General features: G+C 57.1%; 1 protein-coding gene across 3 annotated transcripts in view; it reads right to left on the bottom strand.

The window, feature by feature from the left end:
* Positions 1-5832: 5832 nt before the first annotated feature.
* EXOC2 (exocyst complex component 2) overlaps positions 5833-18864 on the bottom strand; it is a 119286-nt gene continuing 106254 nt past the window's right edge. For 2 of the 3 annotated variants that reach the window (XM_072945794.1, XM_072945795.1), the window contains 6 exons: positions 14194-14249; positions 12247-12369; positions 10021-10082; positions 8197-8256; positions 6984-7107; positions 5833-6469 (listed from right to left, as the gene is read on the bottom strand). In XM_072945794.1, the coding sequence (XP_072801895.1) occupies positions 7014-7107; positions 8197-8256; positions 10021-10082; positions 12247-12369; positions 14194-14249 (395 nt within the window). In that variant the 3' untranslated portion in view covers positions 5833-6469; positions 6984-7013. Of the gene's footprint in view, positions 6470-6983; positions 7108-8196; positions 8257-10020; positions 10083-12246; positions 12370-14193; positions 14250-18864 lie in introns of those variants that run through there. The other variant, XM_072945796.1, reaches the window with a different exon arrangement.

Below are 18864 nucleotides of genomic sequence, written 5' to 3'. Positions count from 1 at the left end.
AGAACTCCCACGTGCCTTCCCTTCACCCAGCTTCTCCGAGTAGTAACACCTCAGGCGGCTGCTGCACAGCGGCCGAGACTGCAAGGGTCGCACCCACAGGGCTTCTCCCGGGCAGGCTGCAGGCCTTCTTCACGGCCACCTCCCGTCCACGGTGGCCCCCCACGGGACCACACGTCACAGCTGCCTTCTGCGTCTCCAGCCTGGGTGGCCTGGCCGTGCTCAGGGGCTGGACACTCCTGGAGACCACCAGCTTGGTGCTGTGTGAAGTGTCCCCTCACGGTGCTTATTCCACGGTTCCTTGTGGGTAAACTTGAGTCACGAGCAACGCTTCTCTGGTATTTTTACCAAAATTATGTCAGTGCTGCCTGCCGGCAACTGGAGCTGTTTGTTCCAGACACCTGGCGCATCACACCTGTCCTTCTGGCCACACCTCCTAATTCAGAGGCGGGGAGACAGCCCAGGCAGCCTGCAGGGTCCGACGGGCGAGGAGAGACCCCTCATGGGTGCTGGGACAGCTGCCGAGAGGCTCTCGGGGCTGGTCTGGAGACTCGGTCTGAGACTGCCAGTCCTGCTCAGAAGGAGCAGTGCCGTCAAAGTCTCAGACTTCCGTGATGGCTGCCTTCTCGTCACTAAGACCAGATTCTAAGTCATTATTTTAAGAATCCAGAAGCTAAGAAAAAAGACTTTAATTCACGAGAATTAAGGGGCAAATCAGAGATGCTCCTTGCGGCAGTCTTACCAGAATTTGCTTTGAGGCAGAAAACATTTGGCTTTCCCAAGGGTCTGATTGAATCTTAGAAGTAATGCAGACAGCTCATAAGGAGAAACAGACCTGCAGAACAAAGACGGTGGTTTTCCAAGGGCCTCCTCAGGAGCAAGTCAAACAGAAATCAAGCCTGGCCCTCCCACCTCTGCAGCGGCCGCGTGGACGAGGTCACTGGCAGAGCAGCCGACGGTCTCTGCCAGAGGCTCCCCCGGGGCTGGGAGGATGCGGACCAGGCGCGCGGCCCAGCTCGAGGAGGTTCAAGGAGGAGAAGTGCACCTCCCAGGAGGCTTCGTTTACTCAGCCTGTCTCCTGAGCAGCGTCCGCACACGCTCGCTCGTGTGTCATGCTGCCGACCGCTCTGCTCCCCGGGGCACTGGAAGCCAGCACAGGGCGAGTCCGCGTGCAGAGGCGTGAGCAGACCCCCCGGGAGGGAAGTGCTTCCCAGCCACTGCGGAGCCGGGCCGGCCGGTGCCAGGTGGAGGAGCCCGCTCGGACCCCCCAGCGCACGCCCCGAGCTGCCCCGCCTCCCACAGCCTGGGGCTTCTCCTGCGCCGCTCCAGGCGTCTGAGCTGGAAGCCCCGGCCACCGATCTGCACCGGCTCCCTTGCCCGGCACGGCAGCTGAAGCCGCCCACCCGCTCTAAGCACCCCTTGAACTGCGCCCTCAGCTGTGACGTTTCACTCTTCTCTTAGGTCGTTCATCTTTTGCTCAGTCCTAAGTGTTTTCTAAATTCTCTGGTGACTTCCTCCTCAACTCATGAGCTCCCTGGAAGTGTGCAGCGTAACTTCCAAACATTCAGTTTTTCGAACTGTTTTACTGTTACTGACTTCTAACTTGATCCTCTGTACGACTTAAGCACTTCACTGCTTTTAGACCTGCCTGCAGCCCCGTGCCCGGTCTCCCCTGGTGAACGGCCCACAGTGTCGAGGGCAGCGCCTCACGTCACTCGTGATGAGGAACTCAGGATACATCACAAACTCAGTCGCCAAGACAGGGGCAGGGTTGGAAGAAGTGACTCTGGTTTTGGAAGAGGTTCTGCTGTGGGTCGAATGCTGCCAACGGCAGCGAGTCTCTAGAGAAACCGAGAGAGTCGACCGGACGCAGAAGGCACGGCGCCTTACTCTGGGAAACTGCCACAGCTCCCCCTCAACTTCAGCAACCCCCCGATCAGTCAGCAGCTGTCGACACCGAGGCCGGACCCTCCACCAGCAAATAGGTGACAGCTCCCCGTGAAGGCTCAGATGACGCTCAGCGCGTTTCAGGCACAACGCCACGGCACTCACAGCGCGGTGTCAGCGCAGCTCTCACAGACACCGTGAGACCAGACGCTCGCGTGCCTGCCTTGTGCCGCTGCCCCGCTTGCCGCAGTGTCGGACCCGAACCCGCGGCGCGCCCGGCGCCTGCCTGCGCCGACCCTGCCGACTGTCCGCTCGTGCGTTCTCTGTACCCCCCGCAGATGGCTAAGGGCGCAGGCGCGGACGTTCCACGCTGGCTTTTCGGCAAGACGGCGTCACTGTTGTGCTGCGGGGCTTTGTTCTGACTGGGGAGTAAAAGACGGTTTCTGCACTGGTGCCTCTGTCACCCGGCGGGGGGAGCAGGCCATCGAAGCGGGAGCCCGCGGCCTCCCTCCTCTAACGCTTCCTTCAGGTCTTAACGGCTGCAGTGAATGATCACATCCAACGAGCGGCAGGTCTGAAGACCGCACGTGCAAGCAGTCTGCTGTGACGAGCAAGCAAAGCAAACAAACGAACAGCCTGAACTTTCAGCTACAGACGACAGATTGAAACCACACGTTAACCTTCGCTCTAACCAAACCCTGCAAATATGACGGAGCGGTTCCGCGTGCGTGTCTGCGTCTACCAGGACGTACACTGGAGACGTGCAGATACAGTCACTCACTGCACGTAACAGTAACATACGGTCGTACACGGACAGTCAATAACACAGTTAAGTGTGTAGACAGATTCAAAGTAAAACGGAGGAGGGGAGGGAGCAGTAGCCACAAGAGCCTGAAAGCTGCCACGTGCGCGGGCGAGTGGAAACACATCCCAGGTCGTCAGCGCGGAGGAACAAAGATGCAGCCTGGTTCACACTGCAAACCCCCAAGGGCTCAAGAAGCTGCCGTCTGGGGGCTCCTGGAATGGGGATAAAGGTGGCCGGCTTATACAGGGCAGACGTCCCTGGGGCTCTGCACCCCCACAGCCGAGCGGCGGAAGGCGCAACGCAGGCGCCCACGACACCAGGCCCAGCTGAGAGCAGGGTGCCGCCCTGGCCACGTGCCCTGGGCTCAGAAGAGCCCTGCCTGGCAAATCTGATCAGCCCCAGAAAAGTGGCCTAAGCACGCTAGCAGCCGACTCCCCGACCCACTGCAGGGAGCGCCCCGTCCAACTCGGGCTTCTGGTGCTCTGTGGAGACAGGGAGAGATGCCCAAAGCTTGCTAGAAATCTGAAGAGGGCTTGTGACATTTATTGTGACACATGAGACAGAAGAATAAAGCAACTGGAGACCGTAAAAAAAGAAAGGAAAACAGCTTCCAGGAGGGTATTATTGTTCCCAGAGAAATGAGAAATGAGCAGGACTCTATGAAAAGAACATCTGAAGAACAAGAGCTTCCTGTATGTTAAAAGCAACACAGCAGAACGGAGAACCCGACAGAGCAGCACAACATGAGGACGTTTCCCAGAAAACAGGACAAAGACGAGGAGAACAAGAGGAAAGGAGATTTTTAAAATTTAAAAAAGGACCAGGATAGGAATCCAAATACTGAAAACAGAGGGAAAAAACAAACAAACAAGAACAACCCACCAGGGGCAGAGGGGATTCAAACAAGTAATTCAAGAAAAACCCCTGGAATCAAAAGACATGAGACTGAGCGCTGGGAACAAAAAGGTGTCACACCCGGAACAAGACGGTGAACTTCCGAACACAGAAAAGGAGGAGGTCCTCCCGACAGACAGGGAAGCGGAGACAGACCCCTCTACGCCAGGCCTGAGATTCGAGGAAGAGCGACCCCAACGTAGAACTCCTGTCCAGCCAAGTGGTCACACAGACCACCGTCGAGTCAGGCCTCAGAAACTCACCTCCTGGACACTCCCTTCCGGAGGTGCCAGACCACGAGGGAAGGCAGCGCAGCTGGGCTGGGGGAGGTGAGGCAGAGGGAGCTCCCGGGGGCAGGTGTGAGGCTGGCCAGGCGCAAGAGGAACCACGGAACTGGCTGGAGGGAGTCCGCAGGGCTGGGGTGGAGGGGCCGGGGGTCAGAGGGACTCATGGAGGAAACACAGGAGGGCCGTGGGGAGGGTCCCAGCCGTGGGGGGTGGGGACGTCCCCGAGTCTGCAGGCCCAGGGAAAGGGGACTCTGGGGGGGAGGTGGGCAAGGGCACATGGACAGGGGAGCCACTGGGCAGCGGAGTCTGCCAGGCTGACCCTTCAGAGCCGCACGTCCTGCAAGGCTGGAGCCCTGGTCTTCAGGGAAGCGGTGGCCCGCAGACAGAGTGCAGCTGGCAGGGCCGGCCCAGGTCCCCAGCCTCTCTGGTTCTGCCCTCACCGCCCTCGGGCCACTCACGGGCTCCTCACAGCCAGGCCTCCACCTCCTGGAGGCCACCCCGGACACACCTGCACCTCCCAGGCCCACAGTCGGCCTCCTGCTGCTGACTCCTGTGACCTGGCCCCACTGGGTCCTCAGGCTGAAGGTGTGGGGACAGGCGGGCAGGAACACTCAAGGGAAACGTGGCAGAAATACTGTAACCACCACGACGGTCTCAGCAGCGGCCAGGGCTCCTCGAGCCTGGAGGCCAGGCGTCCGGTGCAGAGAGGCCGCGGGCCAGGGCCCGGCCGGCCTGGTGGAGGGGCGCTGCTGGCTCACTGCCCGCACCACCAACAGGACGCCGCAGGCCCAGCTCTGCTCGTAGAGCGCTTGTTGTTATGAATTTATAACCTGGGCAGGCACAGACAGACTGTCCAGCGACACACACGGGGAAGTGGATTAAAAGTGTGGATGAACAGAAAACGAGGGGACAGCGCAAACGCACGACGACTCTAGTAGGAAGAGCGTGCACGCCGCGCGCGAAGCCAAGCTGACGCGAAGGCCGCTGCTCGGCGTGCACACAGCAAGCACACGACCCGGCTTACAAGTCCACACGGAAGCCTTTACGTAGCACGGCTACGGAGACGCTGACGACAGTCATTTTAAGCGTGTATTAAGTAAACCGCAGCTTGCTCTACTTGCTTTAGAAACCCCACGTAGATTTAACAGCTGGTCGAAATTCGTGGGAGCCGCTGAGAACGCGCGTCACGACACTCACAGCCGTCAGCTGATCCTCGGGGTGCGTGACGCGGACGGGCGCACACCGGCGTCTCGCACCACATCAGAACCGAGCGCCACCCGTGCCATCCCCCTTCCGCAGGAAACCGTGCAGGGTGGAGACAGGACGGTGCCTCGGCGCTGCCTGCACGGCATCCTTTCTAGATGTGCCCCCCCCCGAGGCGCTGACACCGTCTCACGACGCCCAGGCTGCTCCGGAGCGCAGAGGGCCAGGCCCACAGTGGGACCGACACTGTGAAGGCAGCTCCGGGACCCTCAGCTCTTCTCAGCTGGTCTTCGCCTTCTACAAAATCTGCCCCAAGTCCCGGTTTCCTCACGGCTTTTTAGTGACGTCGTCACACTCAGGCCCTCCACCTGCACACTTGGTGCTTCTCCTGCGGCTCAGGCGGCTCCTGAAATCCCCTCTTCCAAGAAGCCCTCCTTGAACCCTCTCCTCCGGGTCTGCGGCTTGAGGTGCCCACTCCCCACTCCGAGCCATGCAAGTTCCGACCTCCTCCCCGTTTACTGAGATTTCGTCGTCCTCCAGTGCCCCGTGCTCCCTGGTGGGGGGACGCAGGAGGCCCGTTCGCTGGATGCAGAGATGCCACCAAGCTCCCCGAGACCTGACTCCCTCACCTGGCACCCAGGGTCTGACATCTGCAGACACAGCCCCGGCAGGGGCAGCACACGAAAGGGCCTGGCGGGAGGAGGGTCAGCCGGGACGCCTGGTAAACGCTTTCCGAAAAATGATCAGACAGACGAAAAGTGAACCGGGATGGAAGCATTTATTCTGAGTGTGAGAACTACATGCACAGAAGGCTACTTCGCTAATGAAAATGGTGAGCACGGTGGATACAGGGGTTAACACACTTAGGAAAGACAACACTGTGCGTTTCTTAGTAAGCTTTATCCAGATGTTTGCAGAAGATTAAACTTTCCCTTCCAGTTGCTAGGACTTCCCCACCAGACACCAAATGAACGAGCACAACGGTGACTGAGGCACCGGACGGACAAGCACATGGCCACCCTGGCCCCAGGGCTCCATCCCGACACAGACGTGAGCGTCAGTGTGGGAAGGGGCTCTGGGACACCCTGCAGAAACACAGACCCTGACTCAGCCGTCTGAAGCAAACGGCGTGACGAGGTCAGGTAGCAGAGCTGCCTCTGAGACCGGTCACGGCGGCCTGGCCCGCTCTGGTAAAGCGAGTCGCAGCGGCTCCTCCACCGCGGCCAGAGCAGATCCCGTGCGGCTGCTGCCTGCTGGGGCGGGAAGTGCTGAGGGGAAGGGGCTGCCAGGGGCCGGAGGGAGGGCGCGGGCAGGGCGGGCTCTGCAGGGACACCTCCGACGAGAAGCCCACGTCGCGTTCGGGGTGAGTCACCGAAGCAGCCTGACGTCACGAGCGCTGCCGACATAAAAACCAGGCAGCAAAATCAACTCCGACGCTGGGGCACAAGTAATCCCCCCAAATACAGCACCTTTCATGCAGGCCACACATTTTTCTAAAAGTCTACTTGATTTAGGACAGTAATACGAGCCAACTGTGTGAAATAAAGCTTTAAGGGCAGCCGCACAGTTCAGGACAGCAGAAGCTCCCATGACGTTCAAACATCACTCTCCAGATCTCTCCTCAATCTCCTGGGGCCGCAGTGAGAACCCGGAAAATGCTTCAGGGTGGTCCCGGGCGTCCCGGAAGCACCTCCCGCAGCCACTCCCACCAGCACTCGGCAAAGGAAAAATCTCTCTCTCTTTTAGAAAGGTATTTTAAAGTCACACAGACCTAAAGTAGTAACAAATGCCAAGACAAATACTGCTCGGGCGTCTTGGTTGAAATAAAACATACACCGACGTCTAGGCTACCAATTCCAGGGAAAGAAAGAGGGAGAGACCGCACCCCCAGCCAAGCTTTCCAGAACTACCTCTGGGCCCAGGGAGCCTCCGGCAGGGCACTAGGTCCTCGCGCTGGGCGGTGGGGCGGCCTGGAAGCAGGCCAGCTGCAGGTGCATGCCGCTCCGGACCCGGCCCAGCAGCTCCTCCAGCAGCCTGCAGGGGGGGACAAGACCCGCTCAGAACCACACCCGGCCGCCTGGGGGGCCTCTCCCGCGGAAAGGCCATTTACAAGTGGATTCTGGGCTCAATGACAGCAACAAGTCAGAGGGAGCACACGCTTTTACACACGTTTATGTTCATACACGCAGTTGCCCTCCCGCCCCTTCCCCAGATGAGCTAGATCCCTCCCCAGAACGGGCAGCTGCCCAGGTGTTTGCACCTGAACCTTCAGTCCACAGACCCTGAAACCCACCCTCCATGCTGCTTCTGAGCACACAGCCCACACCGTGCTCCAAGCCCCCGATCCCGCCAGTGTGGCCCTGGGCCACCTTCACCACCACCCCCGCCCCACAGCTTCTGGCCTGTTCTCCGGTCCCCTTACTCTGCATTCCTGCCCTTAAATATTGGGCGGGGCTGAGCTGAAGGGTCTGTTCTCACTCTGGTGACAGCTCAACTTGTTTCCTTAGCTGGGCCGACATTTCTGTGTGGTTTTCGGGCCAGAGGTACTGGTCTGGGGTCAAGAGACGACCTCCTGGTTCCACAGTGCACCCCCTGCAGTCCAGCACAGCCCCGTCCTGCCTCCGTCACGTGAACACCGCCTCAAGGGAAGGTGGCTGGGACTCTGCGACATGTGCCTGGCCTCGTTCTGTCTCAGCTCAGAGCTTCCTGCTGCGCAAGCAGCAGAGCTTCAGGTGGGGCTGAGACGCGCCGCACGGACACCCTCTGCCCTCTCCCCGGGCGGGCGGGGTGCACACTGCTGGCCCCGGGCCCCGGGCCCCGCACTCCCCGTCCTCTCTGGTACTTCTCTAAGCGCCTTCTTCTTGAAATCTAGGATAATGACGGTTTAGTGAGTGAGTCAAGATAAACTTCCTTCCCAAATTTTCTGTGCCGGTCGCTTAAAGCAAGCAAAGAACTGACTTCTAGACTGTCACAAACCCAGAAGGTCTGGCCACATTTAGCCACAGTGCAGACTTGATGGTGCCCAGCACCGCTGCTCCCAGACAGAGCCACGGCTGCAACAGCACGTTTAGGAAACAGACCTTGTGTGGCCGTCTGAGCTCTCGAGGACAGCCCGGAACTTACTTTGCATCTGCTCCACTCGAGAGCTGCGGCAGGGCTTCCAGAGCCTGCTTGAAACTGGACCTGCAACACAGAGACACAGCGCCTTGAGCCTGAGAGCCCAGCCCGGGGGCGGGAGCGTCAGCGGGAAGCCTGTCCGAGCGCAGAGAAGCACACGGGCCGCGGCAGCAGAAGCAGGAGGGAGAGTGAAAGTGAAAGTGCGGGTCTGCAGGAGCAGGCCAGAAACTCAACCAGGAGGTAACACTCAACTTGAAAAGCGAGCGAGAAACCGATTTTTACACAAGGTACTGCTCATGGAGGATGAGTTTAGCGTGGACGTGCTAAATTTTAAAGGGGTCTTTACTTCACAGAAACCGGCACTGTGTAGAAAAGCACCTGGCAAGCAGGGAGGGAACTAAGCGGAGACAGGGCTGATCCTGCGCAATCTGAGCCCAGCGGGGCTTCTCCAGTGCAGACACGTTGCGGGGCCTGAGCTACGTACAGCCAGCGCCGCAGAGTAACCGGACACGCCTCTGCTTAGCTGTCTCCATGTCTAAAGTCTGTGGGATCACGGAGAGATGCAGGTATATACGTACTTTGAAAGTCCAACATCATTTCATTTCATGAGAAATAGAAAAAGAAGTGAATTTAAAAAACTGCCAATTTGGTACATTCAACTTTGTAAAGTACAAAGTACCAGAAAAGTTACGGAACCAAACGAAAAGCATTTTAGGGACATTATTTGGTAGCAACTTGAACTGCTCAGCTCCCCTCCCGGGGGGGATGGACTCTCCCCGCTCCTGACGTGGAGACGCGCCTCTGCCTCCACCTGACATCATTCTGTTTCTCGGAAACCTCTCCTCAGTCAGCAAGAAAGAAGAGCAGGCCGTTATCTTTATTTTTTACACCCAACAGTGGTGAAGTGGTGAGGTCTCGACACACTGTCTCCTTTAATTTGCCCAAACTTTGTCTACAAAGTGTTATTATCCTCCTTCCACAGATGAGGAAGTCGGGCTACGAGAGGCCCGGTTGGTGGGAACGAACCACAGAGCGAGGTGCCCACGGACCGCGGGTGGGGCCCCCAGCCTCCGCTACTCGGGACTCGGGGCAGAACAGCGTGGTTGGGAAGGCAGAGGGGGCTCCCGGCCCGCCCTCACGTGGTGGGAAAAGGGGCAGAAGTCTCTTCGCTGTGGCGCCGACAGTCGGGATCAGCACCGTCGGTACCGGAAGCTGGACGCGAATGAGCGCGAACATCGCACCCAGTGTCCCAGACGCTCGGCTTGTGCGCGACCTGGCACGTTAGCAACACAGCCCTGCTTCCCAGGTAATGCTGCCAACGGAGTAAACAATTTTCTATGGGCAAGCAGTTAGCTGTTTCAGTTCACCTACTGATGTTTCAGTGATAGGAAATCCTGACTTTCATTCAAAACAGCTAAAAATTATCATCAAATTTCCACTACAAGACTTTGCACAGAAACCACAGGGCTTCCTCTCGCGCTGACACTTACAGTGCCTGGACTGCCCTCCGAGGCTGCTGTGAAGACTGACTCAGTTCTTATTTTCTCCGTTTTAGCACGAGGATGTGACCCTCTGCTACACCATTCATGCGACTACGACTTACCTGGTGAATGAGCAACAATTACATGAAACCCGTTTTGCCTTCACACTGAGCTGCAGAGCAGCAGCTCAGGAGTCTGCGGCTTGCTGCAGGCCACGCTTTTTAACAAAATCCTTGGTCACATGTAAGCCCTGCCGCATCACAAGGTCATGTGTTCGCCCTGCTCAGCCATCTCCACCAACAGCGTTACCTCCAAGGAGCGTTTAGAGCAAGAGCAGTCAGCCCCTCACCGGCTTTCAGGTGTCAGGTGAGCAGCCACAGTGTCCCTCAGAGCGCAGATTTCAAGCCTCGCCTGCAGGTGAGAGAAGGGCAGGTGACCACGGGAGCCGTGCAGATCATCAAACAGAAGGGAAGGAGCGGGAACTGTCACTTGCGGGGACGGGGCTGGCGGGTTGGGGCTGGCGGGGACGGGGCTGGCGGGGTGGGGCTGGCGGGGCACCGCAGCCACAAAGACACCCCTCTGCCACAGCGATCGCTGATTATGAGAAGACCCCCTAAACAGCCCAGAGCACTCAGCCAGGACAACTTTCCTTTCACTGGAAACGGCCCTCCAGGCACACGGGACCATGTGAGGCAGGGGCCAGGGGTCCTGCGCTGAAGGCCCAGGCTGAGCACGGCTGCCCAGCAGCCCGCCGCAAAGGCACCTGCAAACACCGCGGCGGCTCGCAGAGGAAGCGGAGTCTAAGGTCGTGACTCGGGGAAGGGGTTCCTCACACCCAAGCCCCCCCAGGCACCCCGACGACAACCCCAGGTCCCGGGCTCTGCGGACGCACTGTGATGCCTGTTAGACCACAGCTGGCTTTCCCCTTTTATCTTTTCTTTTTAAAAACAAAACTTGGTAAGTTAACTCCAAAGAGACAAAACAACATGGAAGAGGAATAGCACACTCAGAGAGACTCATGCCCGCTGATGCCAACACCCACTACGGAGCTGCAGTCATCAGAACCGCGGGCCCCGGCCCACGGGAGACACACAGGCTGGCAGAGCAGGGCTGACTGTGCAGAAACCAAGCCCACGGCTATCACCGGCCGACGTTCTACAAGGGCCCGGCCGCTCGGTGGGGCGCACATCCCTTTGACCCAGGGTGCTGGGCACCGGGAAGTGACTGCAGTCGGTCCCTCCCTGAAGACGAAAACCAGCTCCAAATGGATCGCAGACCCAGATGCAGGTGAGAAAACTACAACACACTCAGAAGGAAGCAGGAGGACACGTCTGTGACGTTAGGCTCGGCCTGCCTCCTTGGAAGTGACAACAGAGGGACAAACAGCAAAAGAAAAAGCAGGTAACCTGAACCTCCTGTGCTGCAAAGGACGCCCTCACAAAAGCAAGATGACTGCACAGGGCGAGCTACCGCTGCACGCGCACTGGGCTGGCCACCCGTGCTGCGAGGACGCGGAGCAACGGGTCTGCAGAACCTGCTGCAGGAAAGTGGAGCGGCTGCTGTGAAACGGTCTGGAGGTTCATCCAAAGGCTGAACACGGAGCAACCGCGTAACCACGCCAGCCCCGTCCCAGGTACACACCCGAGAAACGAACACCCGGAACAAGAGTCCACAGAAGCAATCTTCACTTGAGCCAAAAAGTGCAAACCTAAATGTCCATCAAAGGCTGCGTGGTACGTCTACCCAACGGAATGTCACACAGCCCCAGAAAGGAGCAACAGCTGCTACAACGTGGCTGGACGCCGCAAACACGCGCAGTGACAGATGCCAGCCACAAAAGCCCCTGTATGTGATTCCACTTTTACGACATGTTTAGAACAGGCAAAGCACAGACAGGTGTCCGGCTGTGGCTGGGGGGCTGGGAGGGAAGTGGACAGTGAGACCGCCGGCGGGTCCAGGGTTTCTCCACGGGGCGATGCTGAGGTGATGGACTGCAGGACTCTGAGCGGGGCAGGAGGACGGTCTCTGAGCTGTGCAGTCTTTCCACCTCAGGGACACACCCCACCCCAGCACACACCGTGGCTCCCGCCAATCTGTCACACACAAACCAAGAATCATCTGGTTTACGTAAGTTATATTTGTTGTTGTAATTACACAATTTAAACAAATGCAACGTAAACCAACGGAATATGAGCAGAAAGAGACAGGTACTGGTTGTTCCTCTGCGAACGACACCGAATGCTCTGGAAAGACCACTTACAAGTTAGGGGCTAAAAATGTCCTGTTAAACTGAGCGCAGCGAAGACAACTGCAGAACAAACAGAAAATCACAGAGCTCTGGAAGGAATCCGCAGTCAGATAGCTGACGAGCATCACAAAGTTCTCGCTCTGCTCTAACGGGACCGAAGCCCTGGGGCGGGGATACCACGGGGACGCTCGCGCAGGAGACGCGGCTCATCTGCACCCAGCAGACCCACCCGAAAACACAAAGCCCGAACGCGTCCCACGACTGGGGAAGGAAGCCCGAATCGGTGTTTCACACAACGAGCTCAAGCCGGAGCTGAGGCGGGGGCACCTGTAGGGCTCCGTTCCGGCTGAAGGACGAGGCACACTGCACGAGCCGGCTCAGCTCCTCGGAGACGGCCTCCACCACCCTGCACAGCACCCGGGGCACCAGCTCCTTGGAGACCGCGAACACCTGGCGGGGGTTCAAAGAGGAAGGGACAACACGTTACTGGAACTTCCCTCGACGGAGTTTGTTAAAAACAAAGGAATCACAAGGCAACATAACTCAGCTCTTCTAAGCCGTGTTCCTGCAGGATCAGACTCCGGTGTGGAAGGAAACACAGGCTCACACTCCAGCTGTGGTCACTGACCCGTGACAAACTCCTCTCTCAAACTGCACTGGCAAACTGAGAGGTGCCACCGATGGCGACAAACTAGAACTGCTTTAAAATTTCCTCTTCTCTTGACCTTTTCACAAGAAGAAACATGATTTCTAGAGAGGAAATTACAGACCCAGAAGCGCCCTGGATTGGAGTCTCCTTAGATGAAAACAAACACTTCGCCCTGGGTGTGCCGCTCTGGGTTGGACAACAGAGCTCCCGGCTCTACTGTCTGCTGAACTGAATACGTATTTCTTTTCATCTGACATAAAAGCACCATCTTTAAGCTTTGAATTTTGATGTTTTCAAACTAAGAGTGACTGTATTTGGACATCAGGTGGAACATTTTGCTACCCTGATCTATAAGCTAAACTCAACCGTGTTTTCTTTTCAGCTTTTTCTTCTTGATTGAGTCACCTGCACTGAACCTTCAGGTCGACACGAACATCACCTGAGTGTTCAAGAAAACTTCAGACAAGCTAAGATCATATGGCAGTTAGTGAGCAGTAAACGTTAAGAATGAGATTCTACTTTCAGTCACAGGGATAAATGAAAAGGGGGCTTGAAAAATCCAGTACTTACAAACAACGTCCCAGGTACTGACAGCGGGCTCCGTTAGCCAAAGCTGCCTCTTTAGGAGCCTCGCGCCATGGACACGCCCACAGGCCCGCATCCCTCTGACTACACCCGTCCGCTCTACACAAGCGTTTTCAGTGGCTGAGGACTGAACGCTATACCCTAACTTTATTGGATGCTAACCTAACAAGAAAGCGTTTTTAGATGTCTCTGACAAAACCGCAGTGGAAACTATATCACGTTATAAAAAGATGTATGTTGATAAACTTCTGCCTGAGTTAAATCTACAAAAACTACTTTATGCAGGAATTTAGATGCTTTCCACACTAAGAAATGGAACACACGTGTCCAGTTCAGAGCCAGGCTCCGGCAGGAGGCAGCGCCCACCTCCAGTGCTCACCCTCCCGCTCGGCCTCCACGGCCCATGCGCCTCCAGGACACTGGACACCTGGGACGATGAGGGTGATGCGGAGGGAGGTGTGACCCTGATGCCCTTCTGAGGTCCCTGCGCCCGCGCTCACTGCAGCAGACCCTCTGCCGAGACCCCTTGCTGGGCCCGCCTTACCCGGCGCCCTTCCATCCACAGCCCGCAGCCAACCCGAGGCCAGGACTGCGGGTGACAAGGGCGGTCAGAGTGGACAAACGTGGCGGCTGTGGTCTCTTCTCTCCTCAAAGGCCACTCATGGAGCCCGGGGTGCCGTGCTCCCCGTGAGGGCAGGTGGGGGGGGAACCACGGTCCGGGGAGCCTGCGTCTCTGAGAGGCCACGTGGCTGTGAGACTGGCACGCTGTGCCTCAGGAGGGTGGAGAGTTTCCAAGTGGGGGACACGCACCCTTTCAACCTCTCTTCTCTTTATTTTTCAAATATTACCGAGTCTGGCTTAATTACGAGAAAAAATACTCAACTTCAGAGGAGAACTCTCACAGTAAAAACACACACCTTTGGGCATGGAAGGGGTTGTTCATACCTGAGATACAGTCTGGAGGGAAGGACCAGAGGAGCCACCAGATCTGCCCCCTTCCTCCCAGTGCCCGAGGCCTGGGGGACGCTCTCGCGACCTACCTCTGCGTGCACGGCGATGATGCTGACCACGGCCTCCTTCAGGTAGTTCCTGACACCTGGAAGCAGACGGGGAGGCGGTGAGCAGGCTGCACTGGAGCCCCCGGGAGGAACAAAGCCACAGCACACGGCTGCCTCCCCCCGAGACCCCAGGGGCCAAGGGCCAGTCTCGTGCACGTGGCAGAGAGGGCAACCTGCTTAGGAGTCCCCGTCACTGCTTTCCCACTTCTGCTGCTGCTTCTGTCCTTCGCACCTGCTCAGGGGTCTGCTTCAACACTGACATTTAAAACTGTCTTCCGTTTCTTCACATCCAGGAACGCACACGCGCACACACACACACACACGCCCACCCTCCCCCGAACAAAAACCAGGGGAAGGGTATCTTCCGAAGTGTATAAAACACATGCTAAATGCCTACAAGAGCATCTCACTTCCAAACGGGGAAGTCAAATTATTACGTAGAAATGACTACTTTGATCTTAAAAGTTATTTCTGGGAAGAACTTTTGAGAAAGATGCATCTCTCCTGATTCTGTAAAGCAAGTTCGAGTGGACGAGTCCTCGATCCCAGAATGGACTGCACAGCTGAGAACTCCTCATCACCACAGGAGGGGACTCGGCTCCGCAAAGTCACGGCTGAGTGGCAGCGGCGCTGGGGAGGACCTGCCGTCCACGTGACCGGCTACTCAGCATGGCGGAGACGGATGCCAAGGGCCACACATGAGCAAGGCAGATGTGACCCCACCGAGGCCGCGCACCCAGCGGCAGTCTCCGGGGGTCCGTGGGCCTTGGGGCCACCTCCTGAGCAACGACGTAAACAGACAAGCAAGAGGCACGACCACCGGGAAAACACACCGGCTCGTCCCTGAAACACGGTGCACGAGTCTGGACAGCGCACTGGCTGTGCCTGTTGCCCACAGCGGGTGCCGCTCTCCGGAGGGCCACCAGCGACCTCCGGACAGGCGAGCGTGTGTGTATGGCCCAGAGGGAGTGCCGCGCATGTGTGCACACCCTCCCACACCCCCATAGGACTCACTGGAAGCCGCAAGAGCAGTGCAGTGCTCTGGCCACACTCTGCAACGGTTCTGGAAAGCACGGTGGATGGCGCACACAGTGGTGGAGGCGCCCTGGCTCCCAGGTGGCATCTGAGCCTCGGCCTGAGCCAGCGAGAACAGCAGGTGTGCCTGGCCGGCAGAAGCTGGTGCTGGGCTCCGACCCGCCGGTCACCCCAGGCGAGCTCCCGTGGCTCTGACCAAAGGCTCCTCCTCCCCGAACACTGACAGCACTTCTTAAACACAGCAGCAGCTCTCAGAGGACGGCAGGCCATTGGCCAAGGGGGCAGCTTGCTGGCTGCACCCTTCCCCGTGTCCCGGGGCTGCACTCATTCCCCTCACATCCTCACGGCGCTGGTGACACCTGGCTCACACCCATCTCCCTGCTCCGCTGCCAACTCCGCAAGCACAGGGTCCCCTGTCTGCTTGTCTCCATAGTGTTTATGAAAAACAAAGTCAATAAGGCAAAGGCCACGTATGCCCTGCTCACTACTAAGCCCCTAGGACTTTACTCTCTTAGCTGAAAAGTGGGTTCACGAGTGAACAAACACAGGAGGGAAGCGCGGCACACGCAGCGTTGTCGGATCTGTGACCGACACCTGAGCCGTCCGCTAAAAATGCAAACGCCTGGGTGTTTGTGCGAAAGAGGCGCTCTCTGCTGAAGCACATCCCTCCCTCTCACAGGACTTAGGAAAATAAGGCAGTCTTTTCGAAATAATTGTCAGGATCCATTTGAAAAACACAACTCAAATAAAGAAAGTAGGAGAGAATACTGCTGAAGCTAAATACATTTGTTCTCCAATGTGCTGTATTTTTCCAGCCACATCCTTAAGCAAACAGCTGCTCCAAGTAATAAACCTCACTGCGCCCAGGACTGAGGGCGCCACGGCTGCCGGAGGCGTGGACACTCAGGGAGGCAGATGGGCGAGGCACGCGGGCTGATGCTACCTGCTTCTGATGCAGCACCGTGTGTTGTTTTCAAGAAGGTTCCTCACAGATAAGCCCCCACAACTTTCCATGTTGTTCACATGCGGGAGCGAGCGGCTTCTAAGCACGGGCGATGCTGTCTCCTCTGCTCTCCGAGTGTGAGATCACAACGTGTCACGATACCTGGCCCAGGAAGCGTCCCCACCCACACAGCGTCGGTCCAGACTGCCACCGAGCAGCTCGCCGCTGGCCCGGCGGGAAGTCCCCGGGAGACGTCAGGCCCACGTCTGCTGAGCAGGAGGCTCTGGGCCCCTCGCAGGGTGGGCTTCTCCGGACGGAGGGCGCCAGGCCTCAGGGCACCTCTGTGAACGACGAGAGCCGCGTTTCTCACACACGACAGTGGGGAAGGAGTCTCCTTTCTTGCTCTATTTGTCAGTTTCCTGTTTTAATCAAATAGGGAGCACACTTGGGTTTGGAATAACTAGTGAAATTTTTCCCGAGCGCCTCTGACTGTTACACGCCAGGTTCGACCCCGTGGGCGGGGGCAGAACAAGCCCGCAGCAAACAAAGCCCCTCCCCGCAGCGGGGCACCCCCAGGCTTAGGGCAACACGGTCGCCTCGCCCACAGGGCCCCCAAGAAGGCAAGTGCATGCACAGCACCGCTGGGCAGCAGGGAAGCCCACACGGGCAGACAGAGGGCCGCGGAGGCCGGGCCCCGACGGCCGAGGGGAGGCGCCCGTGCCCACCCCACGGGAAGCGCCCCTAACAGGCCGCGGGCGGGGAGCACGGAATGGCCTGGATTCAAATTCTGCCTGGAAAGTCAGTTAATTTAATCCACCGAAGCTTCCGGCTTTCTCTGAAGTATGTGGAATGCTTCTTGTGACCCAGAAAGTGTGATACAGGCGGATTTGATTCTTCCTAGAATGAAGGGTCTGGACAAGCTGCCAGCGGGCCTCTCCAGGGCTTCCACGCCGCGGTAAAGAGCAGAGCAGGGGCTCTTCTGACCCGACCGAGGCTTCATCCTCCTCCCTAGTGTGCGGCATAGTCTTCCAGACCTTCTCCTCTGAAGGGAAGTCTTCCCCTAAAAACGGGTCACACTACACACTCTCTTCTTAAACTTGCTGACCTCGCTCCACACTGCGTGGCAGGCTGCGCCCTTCAGCGGCGGCCCCGTGTCCCGCGGCAGGGACGGCCGTGAGGGCCTGCTCTCCGTCTATGTGTCCATCTGCTCATCTCATGTTGCGCTTTATTCCATTTTCTGGTAACCTGCTCTCCCGCCACTCGACAGCCCCAGGGCCCTTCAGGATGGACTGCTGTAAGCAGCGCTGCGGTGGCTGCCGGCCCCTCGCTCCCATAGCACAGCTCACTCGCGGCACCTCCTAGGAGCAGATCTGCCGAGCCAGGGGCTGTGGGCTTTGACGGTCCTGCCAGCCTGTCGCTGAAAAGGCCATTCAAATTTAAACTGCTTCTTCAAGCCTTTTTACTTTCTTAACTTGGACTCTCTCGTTACTATAATTAATAACAACCTGAATAAATGCTCCCCAACTACGATGGTGACAAAACTTTCCATTAAAACACTGGGAGAAAGATTTAAGCAAAATGCAGAGGTCAAAGGAAATTTACTGTAAGTCACACAAGATGCAGACCTCACCCGACTGCGCAGCGTCTGAGGATGGGCACTTACAGAAACACCTGTGCACCACCTGAGCAGAAGCATTTCCGGTCACGTCCTCCAGACACGCGGCCCAGGCGCCCTGCCCGACTTGTTTTGAACCACGACACTCAGTCAACACCACCGAATCTAACTCTGGAAACTCTGGAGATGCTGCCTCCTTTATAAACCACATTTCCTGTTTTTAACCCTGTGCCCTAAATCAGTTACTAGTCCTCGTCTACAGATAAAAATAGATTGAAAAATACTATAAATATCCCACAATGTACTTTTTTTGGGTCAAACTGAAACACTACATGAAAGAACTTCGGGGTATTTTTTTTCAGATAAATTACCTATTCAATTGTACTCTGAAGACACAATACCGAAATTACCGCCTATTAAAAAACGTACCCAGAAACTGTATCGAGACCGTCAGGCAGAAAGGCCTGACTGCCCTGAGCAGAGAAAGGGCTTCAGGCCCAGGCCCCAGGTTCCAGTCCACGTTTCCTTAAACCCTCCTAATTGTCTCCTCCTAAATTGATAAACGTCCTCTGCCCCAGGAGCGACTTTTAAACGAATGCCTGTGGGGAAAGGAGACCCTTTGGGGCGGAACACGAGAAGGCAGCCCCACCGCTTCAGCCTTCTGCTTTCCTTCTCAGGGTTCTCTTTTTTTTGGCTTTAATTGATACGACTTCCACGAACAGGAAAACTTCTCCCTGTAAAAACAGAAAACACCACCGGCAGCAAAAATGACTGTAAAAGTATTTCCTGGCTTATTTTTTTCCATTTGTGAGAAGGGATTTCTATTCCTACGAGTTCAGCCTCCATAGACGTCACAGACAAGCAGCTCTGGGCAAGGGCTCACAGCCTCTCCCATCCCCAAGCTGAAGTCCGAAGTGCAGAGCGGACTGTGGATACAGCAACCCCACGTACGACGAAAGGCTTCACACACTTGGTGAGCAGTCTCGGTTTCAACATTCAAAACCGAGACCCTGAATTTCAGACGTACAGGCACAAGTTTGATTAACTTCATTAACTGGCA

This window comes from Vicugna pacos, chromosome 20 (assembly GCF_048564905.1).
Source record: "Vicugna pacos chromosome 20, VicPac4, whole genome shotgun sequence".
NCBI classification, from domain to species: domain Eukaryota; kingdom Metazoa; phylum Chordata; class Mammalia; order Artiodactyla; family Camelidae; genus Vicugna; species Vicugna pacos.
The sequence above is the reverse complement of the archived record's forward strand: the minus strand, read 5'-3'. Positions and strand labels throughout refer to the sequence as shown.